The sequence below is a fragment of the Pan troglodytes genome, chromosome 2 (genome assembly GCF_028858775.2).
Source record: "Pan troglodytes isolate AG18354 chromosome 2, NHGRI_mPanTro3-v2.0_pri, whole genome shotgun sequence".
Classification (NCBI taxonomy): Eukaryota; Metazoa; Chordata; class Mammalia; order Primates; family Hominidae; genus Pan; species Pan troglodytes.
Genome location: NC_086015.1, coordinates 176,052,121 through 176,071,689, shown reverse-complemented (window position 1 = coordinate 176,071,689; position 19,569 = coordinate 176,052,121). Strand labels below are relative to the sequence as shown.

The following is a 19,569-nucleotide window of genomic DNA, read 5'->3' as shown; positions in this document are numbered from 1 at the left end:
CGTTTATAGCTTGCTAAAGAAAATATTTTGAAATGGAAGTCTGGAGAAAATAGTATAAAAGTTTATTGTTACAATTTTTAGAGCATAAAACACCTTTCGGTCTGACCAGAGAAGATACAGTGAGGCAAATGGAGACAATGGGGAAGCGAATCTTGCCAATATTGGATTTTATTAGAAGCACCCAATTGAATGTAGGTATATGAGTCTTTTATATTTGTCCAATGTACAAATATTAGAGAATTCTAGAAGTATATAAGGCTTACATGGCAAATAGTGCAAGTGTTAGGGGATTTTGGAAACGTTCATAGTAAATCTCATTTGCAAAAACAAGCAAATTTTAGCTAATGATTTTATTTCTGTTATTCTAAAACATACTATAATGCTACACTTTGCAATTTCAAGCACTTATTAGGATAGTGTCTCTTTAAAGAACCTTTTCTTTATGCCTTCCTAATATCTAATTCAACATTGCAGTGAATTTCTCATTTCAAATCAATAAGAAAATTTTAGCAAGCACAATGTTTTCTCTATTTCACTTATTGAGCTATTGCATATAACCATCTCATTACCTACACAAGAATTCAGAGCTTTTCAAGATAGTGCCTTCATACCACACTGATGAATTGGATGCTTCTCTAAACATTGGCAATTGATCTTTTTATAGCCATAAGGTAAATTATCTAATCTCTTTCTATGATCCAGGAAAAATATGCCTTTTCTACTTTTCAGTCTTAAAGAGCCCAAAATAAGACCTGAATTACACTGCTATTTTACAAAATTTAAGCCATTGTACTGAAAGTATATAAAGAGAACTTCTCATTAACAGGCTATAAAGGCTGCAGATTTCTCCTCTTTTAATATTTTTCAAAAGGCTTGTAAGTTGGAAATTTTAAAGAATTTCCTTCCTGTTCCCTCTTTTGTGTTACATCATTGATGTGATGTTCTTACCTTAAAAGGGGAGCTAAGAGGGTCATCACAAACAGCTACTTAACATCTGTTCAGCAGTTTATCTGCTCAATAACATTATTCAGCATTTTGGAAAAGCTAAAAAACACCTAATCTGTTTGCACGATTTGCGATTCCATGTATTACAAATACAAAAACACATTTTCACTGATGTTCCTACCACAAAGCTACCCCTTCCCCACAACCATGTTTCAATTATCTCCTCTATATTTCTATTAATAAGAAATCCATCTCTACCTTAGTCAGCTCAGGCTGCCATAACAAAACACCATCCTAAAGACCCACACACATCATTACCCTCATCATCAGGCCCATGCAAGCAGGGAAAGCTTTGCTAACCAGAACCATCACCGTGTAGCATTATTTCATCTCATCCGTGCATGGCTAGCCTAGCAGAGCCAGTGTGTCGGGTGCCGTGGATGTGATCTGCCTGTGGCCTAGCTCTTTGTTTTTTAGTTTTTAGTTTTTTGGGTTTTGGGGTTTTTTGTTTGTTTTTTGTTTTTTGTTTTTTGAGGCAGAGTCTCACCCTGTCACCCGGGTTGGAGTGCAGTGGTGCGGTCTTGGCTCATTGCAACCTCCATCTCCAGGGTTCAAATGATTCTCCTGCCTCAGCCTCCAGAGTAGCTGGGATTACAGCATGCGCCACCATGCCTAGCTAATTTTTTTGTATTTTTAATAGAGACAGGGTTTTGCCATGTTGGCCCGGCTGGTCTTGAACTCCTGGCCTCAAGTGATCCACCTGCCTTGGCCTCACAAAGTGCTGAGATTACAGGCATAAGCCACCATGCCTGGCCAGGCCTGGCTCTTTGAAGCAATGCCTGCCTTACCTTGTCACTTGTCAGGAAACTGACCACATCACCTGTTGCCAGCTCCGATTTCACAATGTGAACATAGGTTGGGCCTTACTGGGCATTATGCACTTTTTCAGTGTTCTTAACTCATTTTCTTATCACCTTTTAAAGAGTATTCTGGCCATTTGGAAATTTGTTTAGACATGAATCTTTTATGTGACTATAAAGGAGACTTTAAAACCATAATTAATGAGATTCTTAACATCTAATTAATAACTCAGTCTTCTCATATTGAGCCTCAGTACCACTTTGCTGTCTGCAAGGAATTTCATCAACTTTCCTATGTTTGCTAGGGAAATAACAGTTTTTGGAAGATTGTTTCAAAGAGTTTTAATGAAATTGAAGTAGGTAAGCCTCAAAGTGCCCAGGGATCACAAATATATCTAAATATCAGGTACTAGGTTTCTTATTATTTGCTCAGCCACAGCTTCATAAGGGAGGACTGATAAAATTGGCTGCAAAGGTAAACTAGCTTAATGAAGCAAATAATGAATTGGTGACTAGAAATTATTCCTACACGGTACCATTGACTGTAACCCAAGGAGCCCTCTGTAGTGTTTTTAAGACCCTTCAAGGTGTTCTTTCTTTCTTGTCAGATATCAAATGACATTCACTTGAATATTTAGGCATTGAATTGTCATTATTTGTTACCCTAATTTGTGATACGTGTAGACAAAGACTTTTGCCCAAAGCCATGCTCTGGCCAAGTAACCCTAGGCCAAGTCACTTAACCTCTGAACTATTTTTTTCTCATTTATAAAATAGGCTGATAACTGCTAGGCTCACTTCACAGAGTTGTTGTGAACCATAAGTACATAATCCATGTTCTTGAAGCACTTTGTAAAGTATGAAGAATTTTAGCTTTAATTATTTGTATTGGTTTTGGTTTGCTTTGACAAAGAGACTGTTTTACAGACCTTTTTTTTTTTCTTTATCCAAGCTGTGTAGTTTGAAATTACCTATTTTTCTTCTAATATGAAGATTCCACTCGTGTTCTGTGAATTTTGATTTTTTTCTTCCTTAGCTTACTTTCCTTTGATCAGTGATTTGCTCAGATCCCTTCACTCAGGCAGGATTTGAGATGCCATTTCCAGCCATGAACTGGACTCAGGACTGCAGTCTTGTTGACAGCAGGCTGTGACCATGCTCATGTGACAAGCAGCCTCACATGTCTTGGTAGAACAGAGCCAATATCAAAGACACTTCCATTAGAAGACAGTGAGTGACCAGTGTCTTGTGCAACACATTTATCTTAAAGAATTTTAGATTTTTCATTCATCCTTAATACTAGTGGCTAAGGCTTTAGTTTACATTTCTGTTGTCTGTTTCAAACAGACAACTCTTTACCCTAGTAGAATGTCACATTTTCATCAAGGCCTAATGGCTAGGAAAAAAATGCCTGTAATCCCAGCACTTAGGGAGGCAGAAGTGGAAGGACAGCTTGAGCCCAGAAATTCAAGACCTGCCTGGACAACGTAGTGAGACCCCATTCTACCCAAAATGGAAAAAAAAAAAAAAAGTGGAACTAATGGCTAGGAAATATACTTTGCCTCATACCATATATGTTCAGAGATGTTTAATTCATTTGGACAAAGTTATTTAATGAAAATGGGCTTGGAATATGAAAATACAATGCATTAAAACTTCAGCATTCATAACAGCAGGAGACCCAAAAGATGATACTAGTCCTTGACATAATACCATGACCAGAATCAGTTACACAATGTTTTATTATCACATTTATACTGTCCCATAAATAATGATAAATATGTAGATTTCTAAACAATACTTAAACAATGCCAAGAATTCTCATGATCTGTTCCCTAAACATATTGAATATTTAGTCACTTTGTAAATATTAGGTTTATAATACCTACCTAATATCTAATTAGAAAAAAGTTAACTTGGCAATAATACACTAAATTATAATATCGTAGGGAATATTTTTTGGCTGCCCTAATTTTCAATTTTTCTCCATTAAACTAAAAGATACATATGTTTGTTCTCCACAAATTACATATAAAGAGATAGCATAGCAACTTACTCTCAACCAAAGCATTTTAAATATAAAGTGAGTAAAATTTTCTTCTAAAGCTAACAAAACACTCTTGCTTCCAAACCCTTGAAATATTTGATAGTCAAGAAGTTTTCTTTACTCAAACATATCTTTTTTAAAGGACAGAGCAGTCCTGGTCATTAACTAGGTGCTGACTGCATGCAGAAATTTCCACTTTGGAACTATGGTTTAGGAGAAGCACATGCATAGTGCTCTGCAATTTAAAAAGCATTTTTCCCTCACATTCTCTAATTTGACCCTCACAATTTGGTGACATTGTGTCACCTTCATTTTACCAATGAGGAAACTGTGGCTCAGAGTAGTGATATATTCAAGTTCACACAGCTAGGGCTCAAAATCAGAGCTTCAGAATATTGTGCCAATATTCTTTTACTAAATCATATTACATCTCTTTGATTTAAAGGTATGATCCTTGCCAGAGGCAAAACATGCATAACACACAACATAGGAATGATTCCATAGCTGGATTCAATTTTTAAAAAATGAACAAATAGGCTGGGCGCAGTGGTTCACGCCTGTAATCCCAGCACTTTGGGAGGCCGAGGGGGGTGGATCACTTGAGGCCAGGAGTTTGAGACCAGCCTGACCAACATGGTGAGACTCTGTCCCTATTAAAAACACACACACAAACACACAAAAAAAATAGTCAGATGTGGTGGTGCATGCCTGTAGTCCCAGCTATTCAGGAGGCTGAAGCAAGAGAATTGCTTGAACCTGGGAGGCAGAGTCTGCAGTGGGCCGAGATCACACCACTGCACTCCAGCCTGTGCAACAGAGCAAGACTCTGCCTCAAAAAAAAAAAAAATAAAGAATTAAAAAAAATTAAAATGAACATATAATGTACAAATTACACTCCAAAAATTAACTGTAAAAAGCTTGCTAAAGAACATGAATTTTCAACTCTTGCTATGAGGTGGTGAATACAGTCGATAAATACGTTTCCTGGTCTCAGAGAGGTTTCTATGTGTCAGACAATGATTCTCTTTACACTTCTGACCCTGGTTTCCTTATCTTTGTAGATTAGTCTACTAGGTACACAATACATGGCCAAACAAGGATGATTCTAGCATTTTAAGAGTTATAATCTACAATATGATACAACCTTGCTGGTGACTTCTAATCCTACTGAACGTCAACCCCATTCAGCCAGCAGCCCTGCTGCTATGGTATTTTTCATTTTCTGGATTTTTGTCCTAATTATTTCACATGCTACTGGATGCCACTGTACTTTTCCATTCATTAACTTTATTGGCTGCTGTCAGTTTCAAACCTTATGTACTGTGCTTTCTGGGCTAAATGTTAAAGAGTTAAAATAATCAAATTTCTTGCCATGCATGAAGCCGCCTTCACAGGATGACTTGCCAAAAAATGACCTAACTAACCATGTTTTTAATACTTCATTAATTTTACTTTTAATTTCTTCCAAGTGAAGCATAAAAAATGTTTACATATGCACATTTGAAATGAACAATAATAAGTGTTTCCTACCCCTTTTTTGCAATGAATGTTTCTATATCTTATGCCAAATGGAAATACATTCCAAATATTTGGACTCCGCTTTTCAGCAGTATAATATAGTGCCACTTATTTGCCAAATATTTATTTGTAACTGCTATTAAATCTTGACAATTCTCTGACTGAAACCTTCACTTGAACTTGCTATTACCTAGCCCTCATTGTACCTGTGTGAGGTTTTAGCTTCAATCGTGGCCACTTTATTACACTCTCTCCAGCAGCTAAGGAGCCCTTTGATCATTCCTGACGTCTCACTGGGAGGGCTACCTGCCTTTAGATTTAGTCTTTGTTAGCATTAGATATTTAAGCTAATTCCTATTTTTTATTATTTTCTTTATTTCCTTAAAGCAACAGCATTAAAACATTTCTGCCACACTAGATACCAATTTTATTTCTTTTTCACTTTGTCTTTCAAAAACCCCTATCTTGGATAGGTAAAATATTAATCTACAGTTTCCTGATAACCAAAACTGCATTTGGCTTCAGGGGGAGGAGGGGTGACTATTAGCAGTCAACTGTATTCTTTCCCTGTTATCTTATTCAAATAGAGCACTTCCTGTTTTGTTACGCATCCAACAATCAGGCTAAAACTGTTGCCTTCCACTATGTTTACTTTCCTGATGTTTTGGAAAATTACACTGATAGATTATGTTCCTGAGCAGCCTGCAGTTGTTTCTGCTCTTTAGGGTTGAGTCACTACACCACTTTCCTACAACTAGCCCCATTGTTTATTTTAAAGAAGGACAAAGAAAGCAATTTTTCTTCAGAATGAAAACCGTTTCTCCTCCAACTTGCTTTCCTCTATTTGACAGAATGCCATTGTTTAGCTACATGTTTAAACTGATGGGTAGGCTAGGTTTTTCATCAATTCAGGAAGGAACCCCATATCTACCATTTGCAATCATCAATCTTATAGATTTATAGATTTTCAGATAAATGATTAATCAGAAAGAACAAATTAGTGTGAGTAAGAAGACATTCACTGAACAGCATATGCAGGTGTTAGGGACAAATAAAGCAGATACAGCACGATGGTGCCAGCCTTTCTTTATTTCCAAGATTCTAGAGAAAATGTCAGCTTCCAGAGGTTGCTGTCAGTCGGAATATGAGTGTGGCCTTTCAAAAAGAAGTGCTTTCTAATCTTAAGTTGAAGTTCAGTAATGTTAGTTTCTAGCAGTTTTTCTCCTTAGAGGAGATTCTCTTAAGAAAGTGAAATTATATGTCTGCCTTCTCTAATTTCTAGAAGAAATTCTGTTTCATAAGTATGCGCAAACCAAAATAGTCTTTACTCAGATACTAAGCTTTAAGGTGGTGGTTTGTCTCAAACTTCTGTTTGAGATATCTGAATATTTGGGGAGGCACCTAGCTGAAATTTGTATTCCTAGGGCCACATAACAAGAGATAGTGATTGGGTGAAGCCCAGTATTCAGTTTGCTAACTGCCAAGTCCACAAGCGAGCATAGTGATTCTGGTGTAGGCAGTCCAGGGGGCCCCTGCTCTAAAGGGGCACTTGGTCACTTCTCTTCTGAGCACCAGGATGTAAAATGCAATTGCCAAACTAAGTCGTCTTTTGAATTCCCATTTCTCATCACCCTCTAAATGCAGCAGAAACTCAAGGCTTTTATGTTAACCCTTATATACCCCCAAATCAAAAGTACTTTTTCTTAAAGATAAACTTAAAAATTTCATGACTAACGTTGCCTCTCCTATCAAGCATTACAATTTGTATTAAACATTTTTATAGAAGATAATGTCTCCTCTTTTGTGGATGGCAGTAACAGGCACCTTGGTGGGCCACTTTTTTCTAAATGCGCCCCATCTTAACAAAGCCCAAAATGCCATGGGAGTTGGCAGTCCTTACAAAGGCACACAGTAGTCTGTGTCAAGATGGAACATGTTAGTTGTTGAAATGGTCCCAGTAGACAGAGGGAAGCTAGTCAAAAAGAAAAGGAGACTGTGCAAGGCTATCCAATAAGAACTGGAAATAAAAGCAGAGCTTGGAGGTTTCATGTAAGCTATTGGGGTAAACAGAATTCAACTTATACAACGTTTGTCAAGATTCAACTTGCATTAAAAAATTTTCTTTCAGATAAACAAGATAGTAGGCAACTCTTACCTTTTATGATGCTTTGGTGATATAGATAAAGTCGCCCCTTCTAGGCAGACACAGCTCTGTGGGATCACTCCTGGGTGAATGAAGTGCAGATTCAAATTTAGTCCCCTCTTTTCCCCTCAGCCTAGCTCCCTAATGCAAGACAATCAGCAAATCCGTCTCAACAGTTCTCCAAAGGACTCCCTTTTATGTATATTCACCTACTAGAAAAAGAGGTATAAGACAATTCTGTAAAATGGTAGAAGGAAACATGTATTTGTACTAGATTCCGTTATTTCAAAAGATGTAAATACATTATCACAAGCCCTGACTTCCAGCCCTGGGGAGAGGTCTATTTCCGTGGTTTTGTTCTAAAACATTTCTTTTACTTTGAGACTAGGGGAGTTTTCCTGCATCCTCAGGTGTGATGGAGAAGTTCCAATATGCCAGCCTCCTCAGCCAGCTGCAGAGAGTAAAGGAGCAGTCCCAGGTGATTAATCAAGCAATGGCAGAGCTAGCAACCATTCCCTACCTACGGGACATCAGTCAACAGGAGGCAGAATTGGTAAGTATTTTTCTTTGTTTAAGGGTTTCATAGGCCCAGAGCCAATAGAAAAGTGATACGGTCTGGGGAAAAAAAAAAAACAAAAAACCCTGTGGTAATAAATGTAGCCTGAGGGCAAACTCCCAAACCTTCTTGAAGCATTCTAATGGCAAAACTGAAAAATGTAGGAAGGTGTGTGTCTGGTTTTCATTTGCTCACATTAACTAGCTTCCATTATTACAGCAAAAACGTTGTGATGTATAAAAACATAGAAAGGGGCTGGTTATTTATATCATGTGTCAGGCTTCTGGTTTTTGGTAAAATGAGATTGTTTAATAAACTCCAAGATATATTGATATATGATTCTCTTTTATGAAAAAGTGAGAGGACAAAAGAGTAATTGCCGTATAGAAAAATGACCCTACAAAATCATCTTTAGAGTTTTCTTAATCACTTCTAGGGTTAAAATAGATATTGGCAGTGCCAACACTAGTACACTTAGATAAATCAACAAAAGTTGTTTATTTGAAGGGAAAACATAGCTAGTCAAAATAGATGGGTTTTTTTTAGCTGAATTGACGAGTTTATTCAGAAAACCAGACACTTTAGCCACACACAGACCCAGGCAAAAACTAGTTGAAGGGATTCTCACAGAAATAATCTTCAGACAGATGTGCATATTATAACCATAATTAATATCAGAAATGATAGCACCTCATTTGAAAAACAGTTTACTAAACAGTGTGCTGCCTGTTCAAGGAAAGGTAAAATTTACTCTATATGAAGCTCCTAGTGTGTTGTAGGGAAAGGCCCTTTACTTAGAAGCTTTAATTGAGAGCAGCTAAAACTAATTATAGCCCTGAATTGAATTCACATAGTAATGATGAGAACAGCCCAAACTGATTACCTGTAATTTTCAGATGACTAAAGAAACCCTCCCCCTTTGAGCTTTTTAAGATTTACTCAAGAAATGAGCTGCCAACATTTATAATGTTCATCTAAACCTGCTAAAAGCATGTTAAATAAATACTGATATTCAGAGTAAGCACAGGAAGTTGTATGACCAGCCAAATAATAAAACTATGCATACTAAAGATGAAAACTATGAAATTAGTCTATGAATCAAGGAATTACCAAGTCAAAACTGGCAATAATACTTTCTAAACTTTATGGTTGTGTGCAAAAGAACACCTTCTAAAAGGTTAAATGTTTATCCTGCCATTCATAAGGCACTCAGAAGTATAGTAAGTATGGAGCTTTCAAAGTGCATATTATAGCCTATTTTAGATGATTAATGCTCCTCTGAGATAAGAGGAAGCAAAGAAAATGTTAATTTAAGAAGCCGGCAAAATGTTGATCCTGTCTTCCTGAAAAGCACATTCAAGATTTAAATGAAAAATACAGGGGAATTCTCTGCACTTAAGTCTTCTCAATCACACATCTATATATTTTTTTTTTACTGGAAATACTTATTTTTCAAAATATATACAAAGAGCCTCAAACTAGCATTATTGACATTCCTTTCTAAAGTGTAATTTTTCTCTATTTGAAACCCTATAAAATGAAATTTCATTGGATATTTTTGTACTTATATACCCAGCAGAAAAATATTTAAATATATGTGGATGTATATCTGTATGCCAAGCATTTAAACATTATATATCTTATAAGGTTTCATGACCTTCAATAATAGATTTTACTTTGCAACTTACAAGTGTGGGTTAACCTAGAGAATTAATCCTAGTAATACCCTGTATGCTGCTATCTAAACAGTGATTGCTTAATAGAAGATTTTGAGTGACTCAGTTATCTCTCCTCCTGCTTTCACGCTGCAATATCTAAACCAAAGAAAGATTATCTAAGGTCCATTACTGTTTGATGTCATAGTGAACTGAACTGGTATTTTTTAAGAACTTTTTTTAACCTTTGAATAGCACATGGCTTGATGTAACTTCATTTCACTTTTGTGGTCAAATACACACCATGTGTACAGGATACTTTCACATTAGAGTACAGCAGGTGCCTGTTTGGGGCAAAGGTTAGAATGTTTAAAACTTGCCTTCGAATGGGACCTAAAAATAAAAAAATTGGCTATTTTAAAATTTTAACAAAGAAAAAAACAGTAAAAGAAGTTAAATGAGCTAGATTCTTTAAGAGGCAATAAAACAGCATAATTGTAGTATTGTCCTCTGGTGAGCTTTTGCTTGATGCCTAGAATTATGATACATTAGCCTCAGGAGAAAACGCTAAAATGCCTTCATGTACTACATGCCATATCCTGAGAGAATTAACTACTGCCTTCATTCTTTACAACCCCAATCTGTTTTTCACAAAACATCAACACTTACTACATTAAAACCTATATGTTTTCTACAAATTTTCGAGAAGAATCTTTTCATTGTTTCAGTATTTTATATCTGCAATAATATTCGGCAATGACAAGCAAAGATGAGGTGGCAATATTCAATGTAGGAAAGATGAGTAATAAAATCATCAGCGTACAAATGATTTTTTAATTAGGTTTTAATCTGTGTATTTAGAGAAGTTATTTCTGTGTGAATTCCACACTGATAATTTTTATCTTTGTGCCACAGCTGCAGTCACTAATGGCAGATGCTATGGACACCCTTGAAGGAAGAAGAAACGATAATGAACGTGTGTGGAATACGATCCAAAAGGTAAAACTTTGAGCTGAAGGAAAAAGATCTATTATTCTCAAAGAAAATGTCCATTTTGGGTCAAATCTGTTTGGAGGATAAAAAGAAACCCAAGTTCTTTGGTTTGTTTTTTTTGTTTTCCTTTTTAAAATAAATGCAGCTCTCTCCCTGGAAGTGTGACCAAAATCAAATATGGATTTATTTAATCTGCTTCTTTTCCAACAGGCTGTGTTCATATGCTTTCGTGATTTTTCTTCATTATCATGCTCATTTTCATATTCTATTTTCATTATCTGCGCCTTCGTTCTCGGTTTTATAATTCTTTAAAGCCCTTTCATCAGTGTTTTAGTCCACTCCTCAACTATATTTCCACTTTTTTCACTTGAGGAATAATGACTACATTTCAGGGAACTACAAAGAAACTAGCACATTGATGTTTTTAGTAAAGGACTAACATACTAATTGTTAGAAATAGAGGAACATCCCATCATTGGCTACTGGGGTTTAAATGCAGGAAGTGCCGAGATGCACCTGGACCCAAGTACTCAGGAGACTTGTGTGACACGACAGGACCCTCTGAAAACGTGAAAGTTAGTAATCTTGGTTCTCCAGTCAAACTCAAAGTATTAAGTTCTGATCAATCAACTCCCCATTCATCTTCCTCCCATCACTGTAAGAACCCACCAGGGGAGACTGGCATCAGGAGATGTGAAACAAACAAAAGAACCTTCAGTTTAAAAGCCAACCCTAAGGGATTCTGGAGCACCTGAGGAAACATGTGTCTTTTGTAATGAACTCAGAGGCCCTGTGATATACAGTTGACCGTTGAACAACGTGGTGGTTAGGAGCACAGTCAAAAATCTACAATTAGCTTTTGGCTCCCTAAAAACTTAACTACCAATAGCCTACTATTGACTGAAAGCCTTATGATAACATAAAGTGTTGATTCACATGTATTGTAGATATGTATTATATACTGTATTCTTACAATAATGTAAGCTAGAAAAAAGAAAATGTTATTAAGACAATCATAATGAAGAGAAAATATATTTACTATTCATTCAGTGGAAGTGAAGGTCTTCACCCTTGTTGTCTTCATGTCGAATTGGCTGAGGAGGTGATTGGTCTTGCTGTCTCAGCGGTGGCAAAGGCAGAAGAAAATATGCCTATAAATGGACCTACACATTTCAAACCCATGTTGCTCAAGAGTCCACTGTATGTACAAAAAAAACCAGAAATTGACTGTCAGCAAATATGTGTTGAATACATATCTACCATGCCAGAAAAAATAGTTAGATATTGGAAATATTGTGCTCAGCAAGACAGGCACAGCTCTTGCCTGTATGGTCCTTATGATCTACAAAGCTACTTATGGGCTAACTGAATATTGCAAAATAAAGGGGATGTTCAATGATCTATGGAAACAAATGGCAGAATAGCCTTGTCTGGGAGGTCAGAAACACTGCCTCTAAGAAAATGATATTTATACAACATTTAAAGAATGTGTAGTGGTTTTCCAGGTAAAAGGGGATATTTCTAAACAGAGGGACCACTTCGTACTGAAGTGTTTTTTAAAAAAGCATGGCACATTCAAAAACTAACCAAAACGTACAGAAGATATTTCAAAATGAAGTGCAGAGGCAGGAGAAATTACAGAAGGACTTATAAATTAGGTTTGGAATGTTTTAGAGTATATTTAACTAGAAAATGTTTTTAAGACATCTTTAGGGCTGTGGTGGGGAGAAGAGATTGAGGGGCTACAGAAATGTGGGGAAGTCAGTTATAAAGTAGGGATCATCATCCAGGTGAGATATGCTGGTGTCTTGGTTTAGGGTTGTGGGCATAGAGAAGAAGAGAAAGCAGATGGACCTAAGAAATATTCAGGAAGCCACATCTATAGGCCTTGTTCAACTGATGGGATCTGGGAGTTGAGAGAAAAGAAAAGGTTAAGAATGATGCCTAGATACTTGCTTGAGCAATTGAGCAGGGAATAGGGAAAGGTTTGCTGGTGCCACTTACTAAAGAAGAAGACACTCTCATAGGAGCAGCTTTTGGCCAAGAATATGAATGCCTTTAGAATTCAGTTGGGAGAAAGAAACCATGCCAGATATATGAATGGAAATTTAATATAAAGAATGGTTAAGTAACTTATGAAGTTGTTAATTAGGTAACTGAAGAAGCAAAGGAGAACAGTAAGTTGTCACAAAGAAAACCATTAAAGAAAGCAACCACCATGTCTTCGGGCTGAGGAATCAAAGAGAAGTTGGAATGGCTAAAACTTACAAACTTGGAGCAGGGACCCTACTAAGCCAAAACTCAGACTCCCCACTAGAAGGTGCTGCTCAGCTGGTACTGGTGTCCCTGAGGTTAGAGTCCTGAAGGGCTGGGACCCAAACCTCCAAGAAGGGGCCACTGACCCACCGGTGCTATGGGAAGTGATGGGGAGGCGGGTAGTAATGGATGTAGTTTGCAACTTTTGGAAAAACTAAATTTGGCTGCTACTACAGAAAAGAAAGTATGTTTCTGATTGAAGGTTTGTTGAAGAGATACTCCCAGGAACCCTAAAGCAGACAGAAGTAAACAAGAAGCAAAGAAGAAGCAAGTCCCTTCTTTCTCCTTCTAATGCCCTCTGATGACAGAATCTAACAGTTGGCAAAAAAAGAAATGGAATTGCAGAGTCCCAGCCATATTTATCACAGAGCTGAGTATAAAAGAGCGGATTTGGAGTTGCAAGGCTATAGGTTAACAACTGGCACAAAAGTGCACCTATGTTCACATAGGGTGCTGGCAAGACATCCAACAGGAAATACAAAAGCCTGGGGTTCTGGATAAAAGACTGAATAAAGATAGATATTTCTTAGTCATTGGCAAATTGTCATTAGCTGAAATCATGGCTTAGAAAGAGTATAATAGAGTAAGGAGAGAAGAGGACCTTGAGGAGCACATTTCAAACTTAGGTGGAGAAGCCCATGACAGAGACTAAGAAGGACTGGCAAGAGGAATTAGAGATAGAGCAGCCAAACGCGGTCCTCATGAGACTCAAGCAATATAATCACATATCTCTGTTGGCTATAGAAATAGTTGTTTAGAACAAGGGTCAACAAACTACAGTCTGCAGGTCAAATCTGGTATGTTATCTATTTTTGTCAATAAAGTTGATTTCACACAGCCATGCCATTTATTTACATATTATCTGAGTCAACTTGACTGAGTTAAGTAGTAGCCACAAAAACCATAATAGCTCACAAAGCCTAAAATATTTACTATCTAGCACCATCAGAAAACATTTGCTGGCCGGGCGCAGTGGCTCATGCCTGTAACCCCAGCACTTTGGAAGGCCAAGGCGGGCAGATCACGAGGTCAGGAGTTCAAGACCAGCCTGGCCAACATGGTGAAACCCCATCTCTACTAAAAATACAAAAATTAGCCAGGTGTGTTGGCACATGCCTGTAATCCCAGCTACTCAGGAGGCTGAGGCAGCAGAATAGCTTGAACCCAGGAGGCAGAGGTTGCAGTGAGCCAAGATCGCACCACTGCACTCCAGCCTAGGCAACAGAGTGAGACTCCATCTCAAAAAAAAAAAAAAAAAAAAAAAAAGCATTTGCTGTACTCTGGTGTAGAGCATTACCTCTCCCAAAAAAATTGCATTTGTACAGTAAATATTTGTATTTACAAATCCAAACGGTAACAGAACAATAATCCAATTATTAACTTCTAGGGACCAGCTAAAAAGATACAATAAGGATTGACATGACATCTGTCTATATCATGTAAACAACAACTAATTTCATCTCACTTGAAAGATCTTTGATACCCATGTTCATAGGAGCACATCCTATGACGGATTTGCCACTATTTTGCGACATTACAGTTGTTATCTATTGCTGCGTTACAAACCAAACCACTCCAAATGTAGCAGTTTAAAACAACAATTCAAAATTATCTCACAGTTAGTTCTTTGAGTTGACCAAACTCCTGTAGGTGGCTCTTACTCAATGCATCTCATGCAGTTTAGTCAAATGGCTTCCATGCATGGGGCTGGAGTCATCTGAAGGCTAAAATGGACTGAAATCCAAGATGGTTCACTCACGTGGCTTACAGTTGACACTAATCACTGAGGTAGTTGACTGGAGTACCTAACCGTGGCCTCTCTATGTGAATTAGGCCTTAAACAGTGTGGCAAAATAGTGGCAAATCCATCACAGAATGTGCTCCTATGAACTGGGTTTCAAGAAGGGGAGTATTTTAAGAGAAAGGAAGTAGAAACCATCAATCCTCTTAAAGGGTAAGCCTAGAACTTGCACAGCAAATCCCACCACATTCCACTCATCAAAGCAGTCACAGGCCAGCTTAGGTTACAAGAGTTGGAAGAATCAATCCACCTCCTCTCAATGAAGGATTAATATTTGTATTCAATGAGAGAATAAAATGATGGCACCATCTTGGAAACAATGTAGAGTAGCAGGACTGTGGCTGTGTGTCCCAGGCTAGAAATCATACATTCAAGCAAGCAGGAGGATAGTAAAGTCAAGGCCTCCAAGGCTGAAACACAGTACAGCCACTCTACCCAACCACTGGGTATCTAGAAAGGCTCACTGGTGAGCAGCCAATCTTTCCAAATTAAAAGCCCTGATAATGATCATCACTTTCTAAATGAGAGGTCTTGAGGAAGATGTGAATGGGAAGGAACAGGGTGCCAAATTTTTCTCAAGGGCTTTTAATTTGGTTAATGTGACTCTACAAAAGATGATTGTATCACTTTCAGACAATTCCGGTAGCAAGTAAGTAATTTCCTTTTACTGCTACAGAGTTAATTTGCGTGTGCAGAAAAAAAAATAATTAAAAAAAAACCTAATTGTACAAGCTACACTGTGTTCTGAGCCCAGTAGAAGTTGATATCAGCATCACCACCTCTGAGATCTGTTATCTGTAATAGAAACAGCTGTTGTAACTAATGAAAACACTTGAAATTTTCATCTGAAGCAGCAGAATTATAGCAGAACCTCCTAGTTCCACATAGTTAAAGGGTCTGTCAGAATCCTCATTACCTAACACAATTTTCAGGGCTCTACTTTGCTATAGGTCTATAAAAAGCCGATCAAGATGAAATCTGATTCATGAAAGCTGACCTCCTGTCTACATTTTGTTTTCTTTGAAGTTTCTCTCAGAGCCCAGAAAGAGACAGAATGAAACAAATGTATTTTCTCCTGATTCACCAGAATGGAAATATATTCTTTACAGAGTTTTCAGAAAGTGGTTGTGGTTTTGGTTTGGCTTTGCAGAGTATTTCCTAACAATTAAGAAAGATAGATGTCTGTAGGTTTAGCTATGCAAATGCAAAATGACCAGGTTATGATTTTTTTTTTAAAAAAAGGTAAATTTTTATGTGTTGGAAAGTCCGCTGCCACAGCATATTTAATTAAGGATAGAACATTTGCTTAGTTTTATTATATGACTAAAACACCTGAGGAAACATACTCTTTTGAACATCCCACAAATCCTGTTGACACATTGCTCATTTATGCACTCATCACACATTTACTGGATACCTCCTCTGTGTCCGTCATCATTCTAGACACTGGAGAAACAGCCATGAACAAGCAGTGCCCTCATAATGTCTGCACTCTACTGAAGTAGGCAAACACTACCTAAAGAAATACAGGATATGTTATAAAGTAGTGAATGCCCCATGGGGGAGAAAGCACAATGGGAAAATGGAAAGTGCCAGAGGAGGGAGCATATCATGCAAATATCTGGTGAAAAGCATCCCAAGTAAAGAAAATAGCACATGTAAAACCTGAGACTGGGCTGGGCACGGTGGCTCACGTCTGTAATACCAACACTTTGGGAGGCCAAGGCGGGCAGATCACCTGAGGTCAGGAGTTTGAGACCAGCCTGGCTAACATGGTGAAACCCCGTTTCTACTAAAAATACAAAAAAATTAGCTGGGCATGGTGGCACGCACCTGTAATCCCAGCTACTCAGGAGGCTGAGGCAGAAGAATCGCTTGAACCCAGGAGGCAGAGGTTGCAGTGAGCCAAGATCGCGCCATTGCACTCCTGCTTGGGTAACAACAGTGAAACTCTGTCTCAAAAAAAAAACAAAAAAAAACACCAAACCTGAGATTGGAGTGTACCAACATGCACAAGGAACAGCAAGCAGGGTCGGGTAACAAGCTGAATGAGTGAGAGTAGTAAGAGATGAAGTGAGAGAGGGCATAATGCTTTGCAAAGAAGCACTCTGAGCTGTTAAGTTGGAAATAGATTGAAGAAGGCAAGAATAGAAGTAGGGAAATGAGTTAGTCGGTTATTGCAGTGAGAGCAATAATGGTGGCTTAACCCTTGAACGCAGTGGTAGGAGTGGAGGTGAGAAGTGATCTATTCAGAAGGGCAAAGGCTGATTCAGAGGGAGACTAGTATAAGAAAACACAAACAAAATAAAACAGGAAAACCCTGAACTAGCAATTTGGGGACCTGGGTCTGTCACAAATTAAGTCGGAAGCCACTTCCTTTCTCTGCAGTGTTCTCATGTAAAATAAGGATATTGCGCTGGATGATTCTAAGTCCCCTTGCAGCTGTGATTGAACAGGCCTTTTGAAAGTCAGATCATCAAATGAAAGGATAGGAGTTAATATTTTCTGAGCTCTTAATAGGGACCCAAACTCTCCTATTTACTTTACATATACCAAACTCATAATCCTCATGAGAGGTAAAAAGTATAATGTACATCCTGGCTAACACGGTGAAACCCCATCTCTACTAAAAATACAAAAAAAATTAGCCGGGCGTGGTAGCGGGCACCTGTAGTCCCAGCTACTGGGGAGGCTGAGGCAGGAGAATTGCTTGAACCCCGGAAGCGGAGGTTGCAGTGAACCAAGATTGCGCCACTGCATTCCAGCCTGGGTAACAGAGCGAGACTCTGTCTCAGAAAAAAAAAAAAAAGTAAAATTTATTAAAGAGAGAAGTTTAGCAGTTTGCCTAAAGTCACACAGCCAGTAAATGGCAGAGCTAGGAATTCATCTGACCCTGGAGCCTAAACTCTTTCTTGATAAAAGCCCAAGTTTTGTGCTGCCTGAAACAGCCTGAGTGACCAGCACTGTTGTCTGTATAGTTGAACATTCAGGTGTGAGGCCGAGTGGGGAATTAAGGTGACCTCCAACCAAAGTGGAATTTGGCTATAAACCAGCCCAGTTTGTCTTCAGTTCTCAAAATAAAGTTCTTTCAATCTGAGCCAAAGAGTCACTGAGGAAATTATGCTAGTCTACGTCTGTAACTTACTTGTATGGGATCCTCCATCTCTGTTCCTTAGTTTTCCATCGATATCCAGAAAGAATACAGAGCCTAAATCTGCAAATCCTTAACCATTAATTCAGCTCCCACTCACAGGACAGTGGGCAAGTTATAGCCTTCTGAGAAGCATGATGTGTCCTTACCCACATCACTTTTAGATCCCATGATTTTCTGTTACCATTGAATCCCAAGGTCCCTTGGAGTTTTAAGAACTAGGCTTAAAGTAAATAGAAAAAGGGGTCTTAAAAAAAAGCACCCACTGTTAAGTTGGAACACTTCTATTTCTTCTTGTCATAGAATCAAACAGCTAAGCACCACTCTGTCTGCAACTAAGAAGAAAAAGTTATTTGCTCTTCATTTATAAAGCCTAAACCTGGCACTGAGAAGATCAGCATTTAACCTGGTATGACATACAGTATTGTCTTGTTCTGCTATGCCTCTGGATCACTGATTGAAGACTAAATGAGGAAAATAAAACTTTGTTACATTAAAAGTAATGAGAAAAGTGCTCCAGCATATACTTTCGGACCTGTGAGTTTTCCTGAGGAGAAATGCCACTTTAAAATTTCATCTAATATAATATAGTACCTCCTAAGCTTCAATGAATCCAACAAATAGAGTATAGGTAATCTCTTTAAACCATCCATATGAATTTATTCAAAATTATTTTGCTTCTTGTGTGCCTTTTTAACCTCAAAATCTTAACTTATGAATCATACTTATTGTGATCCTACGGAAATGGCATTCACTGATATACTAATTTGGTCTTTTAGGACGAAAATGTGATGGGGTTACATGTTACTTAGCAACTCTGTTCTGTTCAAGACTGTTGAGGTAGGCAAAGCAAACAGGAGAGAATACAAATTTGGGAAATGAGGCAGGGGCAGTTGGTTGAGGAGGTAGAGGGAAAAGCCAGTTGGAACATTTTATTTACTTTCCACATCAGCATTTAAGCCCAAATCCTTCCAGAAACTCTTCTGAGAGAGATTGTACACATGGCACTATCATTCATCGGCCAGTCATTTGGGCTAATATGTGGCTGGGTTAGTACTTCTGAGGGTACTGCTGTCTTTTCAAAGATTCAGCAGCCGTACCATTCATTTGCAAAGCAGTCTTTCCAGCAGTCAGCCTTTTCCTGTGTGTCTTGTTCTTTAAGGAGTCTCTGCAGATTTATTGCAATTTGATTGTGAATCTTCTTGCTTTTGGTTATGGGCTTCCTTATTAGCATATCCCCAAATTCCTTTACAGTGTGTGTGCTCCAAGCACTACTAAGCAGTTCTGTCCAAGGCGTAGTGCAGATCATGCAGGGAAAGAAACCTAAGTGCTTTTACTGCCGATCACGCTGGGGAGGAGAGGAAAGTTTCCTAGGACAAGCAGGGAGGGAGACAAGACCCAAGGGGCTGAAAGAGGCCAGGTTCCTGGGACTAATGGATCTGTGTTAATGGCATCCAGGCCAGCAACTGCAGTGGAAGAGCCTTAACCAAAGTCCTGGCAGAGCCTCATGATTGTGTTCAGAAGCTAAGCCCTGGGGCAATCAGACCCGGGAAGGGAGGACCTCATTTTCAGATGGTTTACAGA

General features: G+C 38.2%; 1 protein-coding gene across 2 annotated transcripts in view; it reads left to right on the top strand.

The window, feature by feature from the left end:
* SPATA16 (spermatogenesis associated 16) overlaps positions 1 to 19,569 on the top strand; it is a 251,790-nt gene that overhangs the window by 216,756 nt on the left and 15,465 nt on the right. Inside the window, exons 8-11 of one of the 2 annotated variants that reach the window (XM_016939979.4) lie at positions 82 to 191; positions 7,902 to 8,066; positions 10,640 to 10,723; positions 18,289 to 18,616. In XM_016939979.4, coding sequence (XP_016795468.1) covers positions 82 to 191; positions 7,902 to 8,066; positions 10,640 to 10,723; positions 18,289 to 18,324 — 395 coding nt within the window. In that variant the 3' untranslated portion in view covers positions 18,325 to 18,616. 2 annotated transcript variants of the gene reach the window in all.